The sequence below is a fragment of the Dendropsophus ebraccatus genome, chromosome 9 (genome assembly GCF_027789765.1).
Source record: "Dendropsophus ebraccatus isolate aDenEbr1 chromosome 9, aDenEbr1.pat, whole genome shotgun sequence".
NCBI classification, from domain to species: domain Eukaryota; kingdom Metazoa; phylum Chordata; class Amphibia; order Anura; family Hylidae; genus Dendropsophus; species Dendropsophus ebraccatus.
In genome coordinates this window covers 99,713,385-99,732,691 of record NC_091462.1, presented here as the reverse complement: position 1 = coordinate 99,732,691, position 19,307 = coordinate 99,713,385, and the positions used below count along the sequence as shown (strand labels likewise).

The following is a 19,307-nucleotide window of genomic DNA, read 5'->3' as shown; positions in this document are numbered from 1 at the left end:
AGATTGTATTGTCGTACAGAAGACCTTTCTATAGCATTTGTAGAGCTGTACAGCCGTACATTGGACAGGAATCCCTCCAGTCCATTATAAGAGGGTGCAATGAACTGCCCCAATTTGTTAACAAGCTATTCAAGTGGGTGCAGTGGTGCCCAGTAAACTACCAGTCAATGAGGATCATCACACAGCTGGCTGCAGTCAAAATCTTTATAAAGTCACAGTCGGTTGAAAAACAATCACCCACGAATCTAGATTATTGTCATAAATTACATAAATTTTTTAATTGAAAAAGCATTATTAGTAATCAATCTTCATCAACATACACAGAGTGTACTGCAATGCAGTGCAGGCTATGAAGCGGGATGCAATAAATTATAATATACACCACATAGCATGACAGTACAACATACGGCACAGGTTTCTTAACCATTATGAGATTAGTGCACCTTGAGCGTGCTCGAGTCCGACCATTCAGCATTTAAATACTGGTGGCTTAAAGGAGAAGTCCAGCCAGAACCATGTTTTTAGCAAGTGCTGGGGAGGAGGAGAATAAAAGAAATAAAGTGCTCTTACCTCCCCCCATTCCAGCACTGGTGGCCACATACTGCCACTCTGGTCCCCGGTCTGTGCGGGGACCCGGGTTGTGACGTGGGAGGTCCGCTCAGCCAGTCAGCGACCGTAGTGGAGTCCCGCCTAAGTCGCTGACTGGCTGAGCGTACCTCACACATCACAACCCGGGTCCCCTCTCAGACCAGAAAGTGGCCAGGGACCTGGGGACTAGAGCGGCGGGATTCTGCCACCAGCGCTGGAGCGGAAGAGGTAAGAACATTTTACTTCTTTTATCTTCCCCCTCTCCAGCACTTGCTAAAAAATGGGTTTGGCCCGACTTCTCCTTTAAGAAGTTGAATGCAGCCCTAGGAATTTCCAGGAAAACATGGATACATCCACCGGTATTTAAAGGGTAAACGGTCGGACTTGAACAGGCTCGAGTTGCACTTATCTCTACCAAGTATACATCATACCACATGCTACACTAGTTTTTTTTTTTTTTTTTTTAAATACTTAACTAAAACAAATAAAAAAATGTTACACGCATTGAGGGGGATGGGAAGAAGGGCCTAAGGAAGACAAAGCACAAACCCAAAGTTTTATTGAGACATGAGAGTGGAAAGGGGCATTTGTCTTCTTCTACAGCTACAACAGGGTGATCGGAGATTGGAATAGTCTCTGATCTGAAGGCGACTGTCCAGGAAGGACATACCCTCCATTCTCAACACAAGTCAAATCCTGGATTGTCCACTAGAGTCCCTAAAACTGTTCATATGGTGCAAAGCCTACTAGATTTCCGTAACAGATGGACCCCAGGAAATAGTCCATTAGGCACCAAATGGTATGATTGACAATTACAGGTTTTTTTATGACCAAACATTCAGTCCAAAACGAGGTTGTCTTCTCTGATATAGATGTTCGGGTTATCTTATGGGCATGTATGAGATTTTACACTGACTTATGAGTAAAATCTTGTAGATGTGCAGGAAATTACCCAAATGTAGTCAATAGCTGCTAAATGTGACCCGTGGCTCTTTATACAGGTTGCCGAAATATACAAGCTATGGAATGGCGAATCATAGTTAGAATGAGCTTCAAACCCCACAGTTTATTTTGGAGTCTTGATGAAGCCAAACATTGTCCTGGTGATGGAGCTGTCATTGGTGTCAGGAGGATGCCACCAGTCGTGAGCTCAGGCTCCACAGTCCAGTTTTCCAAGATGGAAGCTACAATCATTGGAACCTTCTTTTTGCCCATGTGGGATGAAGTTGGAGTAATAGGAAGACATTTAAGCACTTAAGGTGAACTTACAATGAGCTCTACTGGGTTATCCATCGATGAACCCATTGCTGCGGTAGCCTTAACCACTGAGCCATATCACTGCCCTAATTGTCTCCTAGTAGCACCAGAGATACTGTAAGTGTTGTTTGCGCTATGTTTCTTGACACATCTCTAGGAGATAAACTCACGGTTCTCACTGACTGACACAACTTCTCACTTATTAAACCTTCTCCATATGCAGGAAAAAGGGTGGCACAGCCGTAACAAGCCTGAGTCATCTCATTCTGAAGGTGTCAAGTCTCTTCTACCTGACGTGTAGAACCTGGAGTCTTAAAGGGAACCTGTCATCACTGTCATGCTTCCCGAACCACTGGTCATCGGTGTGATCCCTGGGGGATTCTCCCTGACCCACAAGCCATGTCAATCATTACAGGAGACTTAGTACCACTGCATGTGTATGTAGCTGTGCAATCCTGCAGTTCCCGACTCAGCGCTGCAGACGTCACAACCCGGGTCATGGACTGGCCGCTTAGCCAGTCAGTGACAGGGTTGGGACACCACTTCAGTCACAGATTGGCTGAGTAGGCTGTCCATCATCTGGGACAGGCATTTTTGAGTCGTGACGTTAACAAAGCTCTGTGAAAAATGCCTTCTGGTGGGGGTCCTGGGGCCCGGTCAGGCTGCGCAACGTGGGCACGGGGAAAGGTAAGCAATGCTTTATTGTTACTCTCCCTCTCCTGCTTCTGCCACCTGTTAAAAGTTATATAAGGCCGGACTTCTCCTTTAAGTTATATTACAGAGTTAGGCTGTTCCAGAATACCGCTTTGTTTGCACTTTTACACCATGGCATACCAATAAAAAGTACAGTGGTACCTTGGTTTTAGAGTAACTTGGAGTGAGAGTGTTTTGCAAGAAGAGCTCACAGTTTTTTAAACTTGTGACTTGGTTTAAGAGCATTGCTTTGGTTTAAGAGCTCCCTGTACTGGGTGGGAGGGGGGAGTGGGGGAGGGGCATGGTCTGCATAGCGGGGTCTACAGCCCTGTACTCTGACCCAGGAAATCTCCCTCACCTTCCAAATCATAGCAGATCCACTTCAGGCTGGGGCTTACATCAGGGGACAGGTCTGTGGAGGTAATCATTCCATAGCTGTAACCCCTCTCTCCCCGGACAGAGAGCGCTGCTATACGGTGCGCACTTATGCCCTGCTCACTTCTTCATACTCGCTGCAGTCTCTGTCAGTCCTTGTGTTTCCCATCCTCTCCATTACTGTACAGTAACTTATAATATCACATATTCTGCTGTTTCTAAATGTTTGTTTAATTAGTTTTACATGTTATTCAGAATACAAAATCCTTATTTGTGGGGTGTGGAACCAATTGTTTGCATTTCAATTATTTTTTATGGGATAATTTGCCCGTAATCCAAGGCACCACTGTATATGGTTTTAGTGTGTTTTTTATGCATTCTTGACATCAAATCACAATCCGAGCAGCTTCTCACTTGCTACTTTAGGCAAGCATATAGCGTGTGTACAGCAAGGGCCATGGGGGGGGGGGGGGTCACAAACTTTTAGCAGGAGCATTGCTGTGGCTTCTGGGTTGCCACCTCTGCTGTAGTCATCTCCAAATTCAATCCAAGCAAGGATTATGTTCCAGTCCATCCAGTCCCTCTGGGACTTTGGGACTTGACAGATGCCGGACTGCGAGTCACTGTATTGCAGATGGTGTTCTAGGTCGCACCACTCTCTATGTCAGATTCACTTTAAATGCTTCTAATCCCTTGGTCTGAAGGGAACAGTAACTCCCTCTCAATTTATATTGACCTTCAGAAATTCCTAGAGGCAGTCCTGCTGGAGTGTTTTCGCCAAGAATTGCTTGATATGTTATTCTGCTCAGTGCTGACTTGTAATGGACCGATCACTCATCCGTCCTTTAAGTGTGAGCCCTGTGTCCGGCCTCTGGGAACACGCCGCTCCTCGTGTACTAAACCAAAACCTGCAAATCTATAGCTCATTCCCATCTGCTGCAGTGTCCTGGTAAATCTTTTTCTTATCATATGCGTACTTGGTCAGGATAAGGTAAAAGTAGGAGATTGCGGGGGTCTGACCTCTGTACCCCCTGCCGTTCTTTGTATCGGGCTGTGGGTACGACATGTGACCCGTGGTTCTATTCATTCCTATGGAGCTGACAGAAAGAGGCCAGGAACAACGTTCTTCCGGCGTACTTAGCGTTTTCTATCTCTCAATACGAATGAATAGAGCCGCAGAAGCCAGAGCCCGATACAGAGATTGGCGGGGCTTACAGAGGTCTGACGCCATGCAGCTCTAGGTTTTCCCTATATATTTTGCTTACACCTATAGGGTACTTAAACTGGTTGAGCGTTTTTGTTCTAGTACTCTAATATTTACGCCCTATAGAGTTACGTCACTTTTTATTTCAGCTCCATACTGAGCTTACATTGTTGTTAACATGTTATGATTACCTCTCCTGTTATTGTATACGGGGCATTGTCATGCTGTTTTAATAATGTGTTGTACTTTCTTAGAGACTTGAGTCTCTGTTCTCTCTATATTCTGTTTTTTTTTTTAACTCTTAATAAAAAGAGATTTGCAGAAAAAAAAAGTCGATTTTTCCTGGAGTACCTCTTTAAGTGAGGTAAAGGCAGGTAGGTTCCGCCCATGAGGTGCTGACATTAACATTTTTAGATGAGTACCGCCCCTTGGGGTTTGGCTTAAATTAAATTCAGGGTTATTTCCCTGCACATATAAAAGATTTTACATGACCTCAAAGTATAGCAAACTTTGCTGTATACTTTTCAGAGTATACATGAGGGAAATTACCCAAATGTAGGCAACTGACTACATTCAGGATATTGAAATATATCTGGCCTGAGGTTCTCCTTGCACGTATTACGTTACAACAGCAGTGCCGACTACACATTGATATAGTGACTTCATGCAGGTATATGTCGCCATGTCGCCATCCGTTGCCGATGTATACGAGCCATAGAGTGCTGAATTGGGCCACCTCAGGCCTGCAGCCCATCAGGGATTATAGCATTAATGGAACAGTATAACAAAGCAGGCAATAGTAAAGAAAATAAAAGGTAAGTATCACCTGTTAAGTGCTGGGATAAGGAAAAGATAAGCTCCGCCCATGAGGTACTAAAATAAAGAAAATTGTAGGTGAGACCCACCCATGAGGTTTGGCTTAAAGAAGAAAATGCTGAAGAACTGTATAGGCCTATTTGTTTTAGTGAGGTGAGGTTTTCAGCCCAGAGTCAGGAGGTTGCAGTAAGTTACGGTACAATGGCTAACTGATTACAAGCCAGACTTGCCACAATACAAAGAACATGGAACATTTCTCTGTGACAGAGTTCCCCAACCTGTGGTTCTCCAGCTGTTATAAAACTACAACTCCCTGCATGCCCTGATAGCCGCACGAGCTGTAGTTCTAGAACAGGTTGGGGGACACTTCTCTTTAGAATTCTGGTCTTAACTTTTATCCCTTTGTGTTTGGCCCTTCAGGGGTTTGACTTGCATTGAGTAGGATACAAAGGGTTAATCTGGCAGCAGTAGCGTCGTCCTCTGTGCCAAGCCGTGGTCCTGTTGCTCTCTTTGATGTGGTGCCAGGGCCGCCCAGGCCTTAGAGCAGCTGGCAGACACTCACCTCCTGCTAGGACCAAACACCTCAAAGACAAAGTTCCATCAGATGGAAAGATTCAGGAGGAATAAATCAGCAGAAGATCAGTGATAGGTTTCAGAATATAATGTAAATGGGCTAAATAGGGAATTTCTGTATTTAATATAGTTACTATAGCTCCCATTCTCCAGTGTAGAGTTTACCTTGGGCCTGTGTGTGTCAGCACTATGCAGATCAATGGTGTTTCTGTTGGTTATGTATGGAAATCGCAGTCACAAGATCCTATTGATAGGAGATGTGTGTTCAAACAACCCCTTTAAGGCTAGATGGCAACTTTGAGCGTGACAAAAATCATAGTGTCGGCTTGCCTTCAATGTGGTCCTGTTGCAACCTTCAAATTGCTGCAACCAGTCCATCCTGGTTTGTCCCGAACCTTGTTGCAAATGGTGTGCTGCTACGCGACCAAATTTACACCCATTAAAGGGGAACTAGCAGCAGGTCACACAAATCTAACCTGCTAATATATCCCTATCTCCGAGGAGGAAGGTATGTCTCGTTCCAGTGCAGTTAGTCGTGTGCTCCACAGTCCGGTGAGACTGTAATGAGCACTGCCCACCCCCATAGCGCCAATCCGGCCAATCTGGTACTATGGGGGCAGGCAGTGCACTTAATGGACTCACCGAACTAAAAGATTAACAGCACCAGAACAGCACTGAGGATGAAGGTAAGACACATATCTTCCTCCTCGGTGTCTCCTTTGCAATAGGGTCATATCAGCAGGTTAGATTTGTCTAACCTGCTAATAGTTCCCCTTTAACTGCAATGTGGATCTTTGATCACAGCCTGTCCCCTTTCATGTTCCTTAGAGATGAGAAATATGTGGCTGCTGCTTTCTCACCTCTCCTTATTGAAATTTGTATACATTCAGCCGAGATGAGCGGGCATGTGTGTGAGGGAATCAGGACTGATAGCTATTGACCCTAATATAAGTATTCAGTTATTAAAGGGGCTATTTATGATTAAAAAAAACATGGCTGCTCAGTTCCAAAGTAAATGGAGCCAAGTTGTTTTTTAAAGGAAAATAGCTGTTTTTTTCTAATCCTAGAAAGCCCCTTTAAGGGTATCCTTCACCATATATGAAAGCACCTCCCTATTTGTCAGATTTTGTGCATACTTGTTTTCAGTATAAAATATCACATTTCAAGGATGCATTCACAGGTGACGTGTTTGCAGCTGATTTCCCGCAGAACGCTGATCCAGGGATTATTCTGATTGCCGTTTTGGAGTCGGGAAGGAATTTTTCCCCCATGTGATGGGACAATTGGCATCTGCCTCATGGGGGTTTTTGCCTCCCTCTGGATCAACACAGTAGGATTTGTCTAGGTTGAACTTGATGGATTCTTTTTTTTTTTTTTTTAACCTTATTAAAGATGTAGTGCGGCGCTCAGCAATTATTCACAGAATAACACACATTACAAAGTTATACAACTTTGTAATGTATGTTATGTCTGTGAATGGCCCCCTTCCCATGTCCCCCACCCCCGCACGTGTACCCGGAAGTGTGGTGCGCTATACATACCTGACGCGTGTCGATGCAATCTTCGGGAGGCCGGCTGACTCACTGCAGCCGTCCCGCATGCTGGCCCCCCTCTGCAGCGTCATCAGCTGCTCAGCCGTGATTGCCAATCGCGGCTGAGCACAGTTATGACGCGGCAGGGGCGGGTCGGCTGGCCTCCCGAAGATGACGTCTTTGAAGAAGATGGCTGACGGGGTCGGTCGACACGGATCAGGTATGTATAGTGCACCACACTTCCGGGTACACGTGCGGGGGTGGGGGGACACGGGGAAGGGGGCGATTCACAGACATAACATACATTACAAAGTTGTGTAACTTTGTAATGTGTGTTATTCTGTGAATAATTGCTGAGCGCCGCACTACCTTTTTAACTATGTAACTATATTCAGTACAATTGTAGTCTATGGCCCTGCATTTATGTAGTGACAACAGGTTTAACTATTTAAAGTGTCACTGTCGTTTAAATTTTTTGCAGAAATCAATAGTACAAAGTTTTAAGAAACTTTGTAATTGGGTTTAATAGCTGAAAAATGCATTTTTATCATAAAAAAGGAGTTTGAGCTCTGCCCCCTGTCTTCATGGTTTTCTATGGAGAGAGGATGGCTGAAGGGAGATGAGGCACCAAAACAGGACAACAAAGAGTTAATTTACAGCTACATTTTACAGAGGTTATCTCCTCTGAGGTCAGCACTGACCTCTCTGACCTCTGAATACTGGCTTTCACACAACTCCCACTGTGTAATCCTTTGTTCTCTGCTGTCAACTAATCTCCCTCCTCCTCCCCTCTCCATAGGTTACACAGGGCCCGACTGATGTAAAAGAGGCGAGATTTCCTGATAATGAGCAGTGGATGAGAAAAAGGAGGAGGGGGGACCTGGGGGAAAGTCTTTTTGAATGCAGATAATGGCATATTTGTCTAATAAACCCAGTTACAAAGTTTCTTAAAATCGCCTGGACTATTGATTTGTGCAAAAAAAAAAACACAACAGTGACAGTTTAACAAATGCTTTCCTGCCCGCACTCCTTGGGCATGCTCCTGCTCGAATCTTCGGGTCCCCTGCTCACTGACAGCCTGCTCATCCAATCAGTGGTTGCAGCAGAGCAACTCAGTGATCGGCTGAGCAGGCCATTAGTGAGCAGAGACCTGGAGACTCGAGCAGGAGCGTTACATGTGAACGCACCTTTGTAGAACATTGTGACTACACTGACAGCAGGGCGTTACCATTACCCCTGTCAATACAGTGTTCCCCTATGTAGCGGTGCAGCTGTGGTTGGACAGTGTCAGAACAGGTTTTACATGCAAGGGGTATGGTGATATCCAGTTATCATTTACACATTTCCAGGAGGAATGACACTGAGTAAAAGATTCACAAGAATTGGTATTTTATCGAGATTACTGCAATGGTGTCATCATAGTTGAATGTACGTTGTTTCGGTGGTGACGGACATGTGTTCGGGGTGGGGATGCTGATGAATGTCATGGACACAATACACTCACCGTTCAGTCTATAATGGGCATTAGAATCACAATAGGGGTGGCATGACGCCACTCACGGTACGCAGTCACACCGCTCACTCTGTGACTCATGAATATAATTGGCTCTCATGAGTCAATTCTTCTCAGCTTACTCCTATGAAGACACAGATAACACAACAGCTTCTCCTATCTAAATTGCATTGGGCCAAATATAGGAATGTGTTGAAACAATCGGACCTTGTGTCGATTTATATATTGCCTAAATATGACTCTAGACTGATGTCAGTAAAAGTTTGTTATATCTGCTTCCTTAAAGGGGTATTTCACTCAAACATAACTTTTGCTATGTTGCTGCCCATGGTGAGACTAACAATTCCTTCCATACTTGTTATTATCTATTTAGGCTCCTTCCCCCAGTTCTGAGCTGCTGCTTTCTGCTGAAGACACAAAAATCTGTGTGTGAGCCTAAATAGGATACTAAATAGATAATAACAAGTATGAAAGGAATTGTTAGTCTCACCATAGGCAGAAACATATCAAAAGTTATGTTAGAGTGGAAAGGAAACCTAATCTTACATTCAGTTTGGAAAACTTGTCACTAGACTAGCACAGGACCGGAAGAGTTGTCATAGGTAGTTCTCCATTAAGCTCAATTTTAGAAAACGGGTTCTTTGCATTAAAGACGTATCAAAAGATGAAACGATGACGCCTTCTCGCTGCCCTCAGTTGATTTGCTTACAGATGGTTATTTCTAATGATCCTTGACTATAACATAATAAGGCAGAGTTTGCTGAGGCAGGTCCCATAAGGATGGTGGATGAAGAGCCGCTGCTGCTAGGATTCATCTGCATGCGGTAGAAAAATGAGGCTTTGCAGTATATCAGAACACGGTGTATGCTGATGGGCCTAGGATGGCAGCTGTCACCTGGGTTCTGTTTACTGAAGGTAATAGGATATATTAAAGGGGTTGTCCAGGCCCAGCAATCCGGCAGGTACCAAGCCCCTCCTGCAGCTCATCATAAATCTCCTGAAGCCCTATACATCAGGAGAGAGACCCTGGTCATTCACAGTTAGTACCACTAGTTTGTGAGTAACCACCAAATATTATTTATATAGCGCTGTCCGATTCCGCTGCCCTTTAAGTGTGCCTTTACACATACAGGATCCGAAGCAGATCTGCGTTCAGTTATTTAGATCAAATCTGCTGCGGATCCGCTGTGGATCACCAGCAGAATATCTGCTGCGATGCGGTGTGTGTGAAGCTACCCTAAAGGGGGCAATTCCAAACATTTCACATGTTCACAGGACGGGCGGTAAATATGTGGACAGATCTGTACAGATCCCAAGTCGCAGAATAATATTGTAGTGCACTCCAGAGCTGCATTTAAAATTCTGCTGGTTTTAGATAGTAGCAGTCATTAAAGACTGGCACTGTTGCAGTAATGTTTTTCTTTTAAAGAAATTTACAGGGGTTGTGATCGCTAGCAGTTTTGCAATAGACTCTACATAAATCCCCGTACCGCCGGAGCTGCGGGGGCATTTTTAAGTCCGGCGTAAAAAACGCCGGACTTAATAAATGCCTCCCTAAGTTTTCTATGTTTAAATCAATATTATACATATGGCCTCTAGGTGTCTCCCTTCCCATCAAACTGTGCTCCATGCTTCCTCTATGCCGATATTTGGTCATTTCTATGTTCAAAAAAACACAGGAAGTCCCAGTCCTTTGCGTTCTCACAGACACTCCCGGTGCAGGACAAGTCTTCACTGCGCATGTGTACAGCTGCTGCATGTCCGTATTCAGTAGCAGAGAATCCTGGGGGTGCTCGCACTGTACGGTCAGCTCTCATGTCACACAGCACCAAAACCCCTGTAACCACTCAGTGACATCATACTGAGTGAATAGTTGCATAACAAAGAGCACTATCTCTTGGTAAGCTGCAGAGCTGATAATAGAATTAACAAAAGTTAAAGGCGTATTTCTCCCAAGAGCTAAAAAAATAAAATGCTCCCAAACCTAGCTGGTCTTACTCACCAAGTCCCCTTGAGTATTTTGAGCCGTCTCTGGTCTTTCTAGCTGCTTCCGTTCAGGGCCGTCTTAACAGTATTATGGGCCCCTGGGCAGAGGTGCGAATTGGCCCCCCCCAACCGCCACCATCAAATCCCCCACATCTTTGCATATAGTGCCCCCCATAGTAGCCAATCCCCCCATAGTAGCCAATCCCCCCCATATAGTGCCCCCCATTGTAGCCAATCCCCCCATATAGTGCCCCCCATAGTAGCCAGTGCCCACATAGTAGTCTTAGTAACGTTTCTTAATGTATATATTGGTTTTCATTAATTATATGTCGACCTGCCTTATGTAGACTTGTATATGTGATGCGTCTGTGAGATGCTCAGACCTGTGTCATGCTTCCCTATTTGTGGCTCCGTACCCCCTTAATCCTCACTACTTGGCCAGCACTCCTTGTAGCATATACACCGAGCTAGCATATGCCTAACTATTTATTTCATTTTGCTATACTTATAGCCGGGAACAGGGCTTAGATTCCCTATGATCCCAATTGTATGAAGTGCAAGACCGGCCGCCCGCCCCCTGCATCATACGTCAGTGTCACATGATCGGGACTCCCTAGACGTCACTGTCACGTGACCGGGTATCCCACACCAGCTGACGCTTAGGAGAGGCGGATCGCGCGCTGCACTCAGGCTATTTAAACCTGTATCAGAGACTTCAGTGCATGGCCGCTATCAGAGCCATGCTGACACTACTCTCCACACAGCTCCTGGCTATGTCCCTGATGAATGCCTTTGCAGGAAACGCGTTGGACGCAGGAGACAAGTCCGCTGACCGGTAACTCTGACCAGTGAGAACCACTGAATCACGGTAACGCCTTTGCGACTTACACAGTGTATCATCTCCCGCGTAGGGAAACATAGATGATGTCGATGTGATGAGCTGATTGGACCGCCGGCTCTCCATTTTGTTGGTCATTACATGTTATCTGGTCATTTGCTGGACTATAATACTGGTACAGTACGATACTAATATGTACCGTTTATCACTGTATATAAACCCCCACTGTTGCGAGCATAAGTTTTCATATTCCACTGTCTTTATCAGTGCCCTCATAGTAGCCAGTGCCCCCCCATAGTAGCCAGTGCCCCCATAGTAGCCAGTGTCCCCCATAGTAGCCAGTGCCCCCCATAGTAGCCAGTGCCCCCCACAGTAGCCAGTGGCCCCCATAGTAGCCAGTGCCCCCCATAGTAGCTAGTGCCCCCATAGTAGCCAGTGCCCCCCATAGTAGCCAGTGCCCCCATAGTAGCCAGTGCCCCCCATAGTAGCCAGTGCCCCCATAGTAGCCAGTGCCCCCCATAGTAGTCAGTGCCCCTCATAGTAGCCAGTGCCCCCCATAGTAGCCAGTGCCCCCCAAAGTAGCCAGTGCCCCCATAGTAGCCAGTGCCCCCCATAGTAGCCAGTGCCCCCACAATAGCCAGTGCCCCGCACAGTAGCCAGTGCCCCCCACAGTAGCCAGTGCCCCCATAGTAGCCAGTGCCCCCATAGTAGCCAGTGCCCCCCACAGTAGCCAGTGCCCCCATAGTAGCCAGTACCCCCCACAGTAGCCAGTGGCCCCCATAGTAGCTAGTGCCCCCCATAGTAGCTAGTGCCCCCATAGTAGCCAGTGCCCCCCATAGTAGCCAGTGCCCCCATAGTAGCCAGTGCCCCCCATAGTAGCCAGTGCCCCCATAGTAGCCAGTGCCCCCCATAGTAGTCAGTGCCCCTCATAGTAGCCAGTGCCCCCCATAGTAGCCAGTGCCCCGCAAAGTAGCCAGTGCCCCCATAGTAGCCAGTGCCCCCCATAGTAGCCAGTGCCCCCACAATAGCCAGTGCCCCCCACAGTAGCCAGTGCCCCCCACAGTAGCCAGTGCCCCCATAGTAGCCAGTGCCCCCATAGTAGCCAGTGCCCCCCACAGTAGCCAGTGCCCCCATAGTAGCCAGTGCCCCCCATAGTAGCCAGTGCCCCCCATAGTAGCCAGTGCCCCCCACAGTAGCCAGTGGCCCCCATAGTAGCCAGTGCCCCCATAGTAGCCAGTCCCCCCCCATAGTAGCCAGTGCCCCCCATAGTAGCCAGTGCCCCCATAGTAGCCAGTGCCCCCCATAGTAGCCAGTGCCCCCCAAAACAACAAACCAGTTACTCACCCGTCCGGCGGCCCCAGCAGCTCCTCTCCCGTCAGCGCGCACTCCCGACATCCTCCGACACAGGCAGCGGGGTACGGAGAGACTGCCTGTGCCGGAAGTGACCTGCTGCATGACACATCCAGGACACAGGCAGCGTCTCTGTACCCCGCTGCCTGTGCCGGAAGATGTCGGGAGTGTGCGCTGCCGGGAGAGGAGCTGCTGGGGCCGCCGGACGGGTGAGTTCCTGGACTGCCCGCCCCTTCTATCGCCGCTTAGCTGAGTCGATCAGAAGCCCAGGAAAGTGCTGCTCATTGCACTTTCCTGGGCTTCTGATCGGCTGTCAGCTGAGAAGCGATAGAAGGGGCGGGCGGAGGGGGTGGCTCAGGGCCGCTCACTATGCATATGCATAGTGAGCGGCAATAGAGGGGGCGGGCGGGACGGCTTCCTTGCGGTGCTCAGCACTGCTTGGGAGCCGTCTTTGCTTTATAGGACGCACTTAGTTTTATAAGTGCGTCTTATAAAGCTAAAAATACAGGTCACAGAGGGCAGGGGCCCCCTAGGACGCAAGGGCACCCGGGCAGCCGCCTACCCTGCCCAATGGATAAGATGGCCCTGCTTCCGTTTCATAGTTACAAGTTTTTTTTTAAAAAGCCAATCTATATCCAACATGGCGCCGGCCAGAAAACTACATCTCCCATCATGCAATGCTTAGTTGAGTTGAGTTGAGGTAGTGACATAGCAGAGTTGAGTTGAGGTATTGATATAGCAGAGTTAGGGAAGTGACACAGTTGAGTTAGGGAGTTGAGGCAGGGGGTTATTCAGAGGTGGGGCAGCGATATAGCAGAGTTGAGGTAGTGATATAGCAGAGTTGAGGCAGTGACATAGCAGAGTTGAGGTAGTGACAGCCGAGTTGAGATAGTGATATAGCAGAGTTGAGGCAGTGACATAGCAGAGTTGAGGTCGTGATATAGCAGAGTTGAGGTAGTGATATAGCAGAGTTGAGGCAGTTATATAGTTAAGTAGTTGAGGCAGGGGTTATGCAGATGTGGGTCAGCAGAAAGCAAGTATATTGCAAAACTGCTTGTGATCACAATGCTTGTTGATTTAAAAAAAAAAAAAAAAAAGGAACACTTTAAGTATGTTGTCAGGCACACCGTAATGGCTCATCTAAGCTTTTAGAATGCAGGGAGATAGTTTTAGTTCTTGTCTGGTGTAAAGACTTCTCAAAATCTTCTCAATTTCTGTTTAGAAGCTAGTGAATACACAGTAAGATTTCTGCTCAGAAGTCCTTAAAATTGTGATTGCCGTAGTGCACTATATGATAGTAGTCAGGATCATATATGTCAGAGAGTACCCTCTGCTGCAGCCCCTACACAGATGTACCCAACAGACCTCTGTACTCCTCTACAGTAATACCATTTTATTCATTCTAGGTGATGCTGGTGGGAGATTCAGGAGTGGGGAAGACCTGCCTGCTGGTCAGATTTAAGGATGGCGCATTCCTGGCCGGCAGCTTCATCTCCACTGTTGGCATCGACTTTCGGGTAAGCAGTTTTTACTTTGATTGTTACTATATCTTTTATCTATCTCCTATCTGTCTGTCTGTCTATCTATCTATCTATGTGTCTATCTATCTATCTATCTATCTATCTATCTATCTATCTCCTATCTATCTATCTATCTATCTCCTATCTATCTATCTATCTATCTATCTATCTATCTCCTATCTATCTATCTATCTATCTATCTATCTATCTATCTATCTCCTATCTATCTATCTATCTATCTATCTATCTCCTATCTATCTATCTATCTATCTATCCATCTATCTATCCATCTATCTATCTTCTATCTATCTATCTATCTATCTATCTATCTCCTATCTATCTATCTATCTATCTATCTCCTATCTATCTATCTATCTATCTATCTATCTCCTATCTATCTATCTATCTATCTATCTATCTATCTATCTATCTCCTATCTATCTATCTATCTATCTATCTATCTATCTATCTCCTATCTATCTATCTATCTATCTATCTATCTATCTATCCATCTATCTATCTATCTATCTATCTATCTATCTATCTATCTATCTATCATCTATCTATCTATCTATCCATCTATCTATCTTCTATCTATCTAGACCTTCTGAGTGTTTTGTGTTCAACAAAATTGTAAAGCTCCTTCCAAAAAATTAATATCACTGAAAAATATATGGAGTTTATAAAAAATAACTTTTATTATATTGCGTTAAAAAATACACTCTATATTAACGCAGCCATCACCAGAGCACCATAGGTTTCACTAATTGTATATTCAAAGTTCATAATAGTTCATGACACCAATATTGCACATAATAGTTATTGCACACCTTGTCTTTTAGTAGTCTCTTAACTGTAAACTAGGATATACCAAAGTTTGTGTTCACATTACTGTTTCTGGACTTTTTTCATATATGGGTATTAGCTATGTGTAGACGTCTGTTCACACTGACACATGCGTTTTTTCCTTTTTCATGCGTTTTGTTGTTTATTGCACTTATCCCAATGCACAATAATTTCAATACTATCTATCCATCTATTATCTATCTGATGTTGTTATGTAGTGTGAGGAGGAGGTTCGGCAGCCTCCTCTATCCCTGGTGTAGCTAGCATGCCTATTTTATGAAGAGAGGCTGTTTGGATTGACATGTCTATGTGCAGAGGTCTATGTATCACAGTCTCTCACACATATACGAGGATTGGTCCAGGCTGCATTGACGTGAGCGTTCAGTAGACACCTGCTGAGCACCTGCTGAGAACTTTTCATATCTTATTTACATGACCTTAAGTGGCGGATAATCTGCAGACGCCTCATAAGTGGCTCTTTGATAAAAAATACAATGGCTGCCCTCACTAGGATTGGATGGCAGTCACTATAAATAATTAGACAACACTGTGTGAATGGGCACTTTATCCAGTATAACTATCTGATAGGCAGGGATTTACATACATAGGCATAGTACAATATACCACAGACAGCGTTATCTTGTTTATAGGGTGTGCTGCTGTTGTATATGGACTCCCTAGGGCTGCATCCAACTTCTTCAGTCACCGGTAATCAATTGCCCAACAATCGGACTTGCTAGAGTTGTACTCATCTCTATTGTTTAGCTAACAGCTACTTAAAGTGTAACCATTTAATTTTTTCTTGTTGAAATGAAGTATAAGCGATAAAAAAACCCTCTGTAATAGGTTTTATTAGTCAAAAAGCCTCTTTCTGTACTCAAAAGGCTGTTTTGTAGCCTCCCCCCTCTTATCTGCTCATTATCAAGCAAAGTCGTCTTCATTACAGAGGAGAAAAGTGAAGACGGGTTTGCTGAGTCCATTATAACCTATGGAGGGGTCCAGGGGGATGAGAGAGCAGAAAGAGCAGTCTGGGAATTTAGTGAGAGAAGATTGCAGGGCTGACTTTTCTCCTCTCCATGCTCACTCATCCCCCTTGACCTTCTCCCCTTTCCATAGAGCATAATAAACACATAAATCCTGCTTCTTCTGAAGTGAGGGGGGGGGGGGGGGGGAGATAGAAAAACAGCTTTTTGAGTACAGAAGGAAACTCTTTTGCTTAATAACACCTATTACAGAGTTTCTTAAAATCTATTGTACTATTGATATTTATTGATTTCTGAAAAATGACATTTAGTGACAGTCAATAAGATGTACAGCCATTTTTATTTAATTCCTTGGTGAAGTCTAGACTGTTGTGATGGCATACAGTAAGAGACCAGAAGATGAAAATAGAAGAGGAAACAGAGGTCAAGGGGTCCTGAAGGAAAATCTCCAGATGGTGTCTTGCTCCTTAGGCAATATAGTGGCCACTATGGTGATGAGAAGTCTATGCCAGGCAGTATATGAGTGGTAAGATGAGGATGAGTGTCCATGATTAACATCAGACCACAAGCAGTGATTCATTTCATGATACATCCACCACCAGGGGGAGCTCTGTAGCTTATTGAAGACATATTTGTTCTTTTTGTTGGAAGCTGTATGCAGTGAGCTTCCCTAGAGCTGCTATATGGTCGGAGTTATCATAAGATTAGCCCATAGTCTGTAATGTATGAACCTGCCCAGAGCTCTTCTGTCTACAGCCACAGTAATGTTAGCCAGTGTTAGGTAATAGCATATGGACTGAAGCCTCGATGTACATACGTGTTGTGGCTCTGGAAGCTGGCGTTGGCTGGCGCGTGTTTCTATGCGCTCTGTCCAGTAATGAAGTTGTCGGGATGATTTACCAAGTGCTCAGTGATATGTACTGCCGGCTGAGAGCTGTAAAACCCAACCTACCAGTCTACCCATGAAAGGCTTTCTGCTAAGTCATACAGGGAGCCCGATTCTTTGTGTTTACATGTACGCCTGAGGCAACGCTTTATCAGCTGGGGATGACATGTGATCAGGAGACAGCGCCGATGAATAAAATATTCCGGCTGTCAGGAAAAATGGCTTCAGGTGTGAGACTGTGACAACCAGCTCTACAGACTATATCCATGTGCTGCCTGCTGCTGGGGCAGGAGTCTCATCTGCTGGGGCAGGGGTCTCATCTGCTAGGGCAGGGGTCTCATCCACTGGGGCAGGAGTCTCATCTGCTGGGGCAGGGGTCTCATCTGCTAGGGCAGGGGTCTCATCTGCTGGGGCAGGGGTCTCATCTGCTATTGCAGGGGTCTCATCTGCTGGGGCAGGGGTCTCATCTGCTGGGGCAGGGGTCTCATCTGCTGGGGCAGGGGTCTCATCTGCTGGGGCAGGGGTCTCATCTGCTAGAGCAGGGGTCTCATCTGCTGGGGCGGGGTCTCATCTGCTGGGGCAGGGGTCTAATCTGCTGGGGTAGGGGGTCTCATCTGCTGGGGAAGGAGGTCTCATCTGCTGGGGCAGGGGTCTCATTCACTGGGGCAGGGGTCTCATCTGCTGGGGCAGGGGTCTCATCTGCTGGGGCACAGGTCCTATCTGCTGGGGCACAGGTCCTATCTGCTGGGGAAGGGGTCTCATCTGCTGGGGCACAGGTGTCATCTACTGGGGAAAGGGTCTCATCTGCTGTGGAAAGGGTCTCATCTACTGGGGCAGGGGTCACATTTGCTGGGGCAGGGGTCTCATCTGCTGCGGTAGGGATCTCATCTGCTAGGGCAGGGGTCTCATCTGCTGGGGCAGGGGTCTCATCTGCTGGGGCAGGGGTCTCATCTGCTGGGGCAAGGGTCTCATCTCCTTGGGCTGGAGTCTTATCTCCTGGGGCAGTGGTTTCATCCACTGGGGCAGGGGTCTCATCTGCTGGGGAAAGGGTCTCATCTGCTGGGGCAGGGGTCTCATCTCCTGTGGCTGGAATCTCATCCACTGGGGCAGCAGTCTCATCTGCTGGGGCAGGGGCCTTATCTGCTGGGGCAGGGGTCTCATCTGCTAGGGCAGGGGTCTCATCTGCTGGGGTAGGAGTCTCATCCGCTGGGGCAGGGGTCTTATCTGCTGGGGCAGGGGCCTTATCTGCTAGGGCAGGGGTCTCATCTGCTGGGGCAGGGGTCTTATCCACTGGGGCAGCAGTCTCATCTGCTGGGGCAGCAGTCTCATCTGCTGGGGCAGGGGTCTCATCTGCTAGGGCAGCAGTCTCATCTGCTGGGGCAGGGGCCTTATCTGCTAGGGCAGGGGTCTCATCTGCTGGGGCAGGAGTCTCATCCACTGGGGCAGCAGTCTCATCTGCTGGGGAAGGGGTCTCATCTGCTGGGGAAGGGGTCTCATCTGCTTGGGCAGGGGTCTCATCTGCTGGGGAAGGCTTCTCATCTGCTGGTGCAGGGGTCTCATCTGCTGGTGCAGGGGTCTCATCTGCTGGGGAAGGCGTCTCATCTGCTTGGGCAGGGGTCTCATCTCCTGTGGCTGGAGTCTCATCCACTGGGGCAGGGGTCTCATCTGCTGGGGCAGGGGCCTTATCTGCTGGGGCAGGGGTCTCATCTGCTGGGACAGGGGTCTCTTCTTCTGGAGCAGGGGTCTCATCTGCTGGAGCAGGGGTCTCAGCCTATGGTTGCCAGGGCATGATGGGAGTTGTAGTAGTACAACAGCTGATATGTGATAAATATGTGAATGGTTGGGGTCTCACCATTGGGAACCCCAAACAAGTTGCCCCCTGTGTGCACAGGTACGGTGGCTGCATCCACTATCAGCTCTACTGAAAAGCCTTCTGATTCATATAGTAAGAAACAACCAGCTGATACAGCAATGTACACATACTGGTCAGTGACCGGTCAATGCTACAGGAAGCCTCTCCGCCCCGGGCAGTCCCTGGACATGGGTGATTATACATTCTGTGAGTATAGAGCGGGGGCAGGGATCACAGTGACAATTATAGAGTGGGGCTGCTGAGTACTCTGCTGGTAATGAAGCCCGGCCACCCCCACATCCAATAACTCCAATAACCACTAATCACTTTATAGAATGATGCTTTATTCATTAGGAAAGTGCAGTCAGAGCTGAATATGACGCCATCTTGTAATATCAGGTATATTCAGATGTATGGTGTTTTATTATATGGTATATCATATACAAATGTGTATACACAGATATATTCTAAACAAATGCGTACATACTGTAAATT

General features: G+C 46.7%; 1 protein-coding gene across 1 annotated transcript in view; it reads left to right on the top strand.

The window, feature by feature from the left end:
• Positions 1–19,307, top strand: part of RAB26 (RAB26, member RAS oncogene family) — a 270,507-nt gene that overhangs the window by 21,208 nt on the left and 229,992 nt on the right. The window contains exon 2 of the mRNA XM_069984041.1: positions 14,132–14,242. Within this exon, the coding sequence (XP_069840142.1) occupies positions 14,132–14,242 (111 nt within the window). The remainder of the gene's footprint in view (positions 1–14,131; positions 14,243–19,307) is intronic.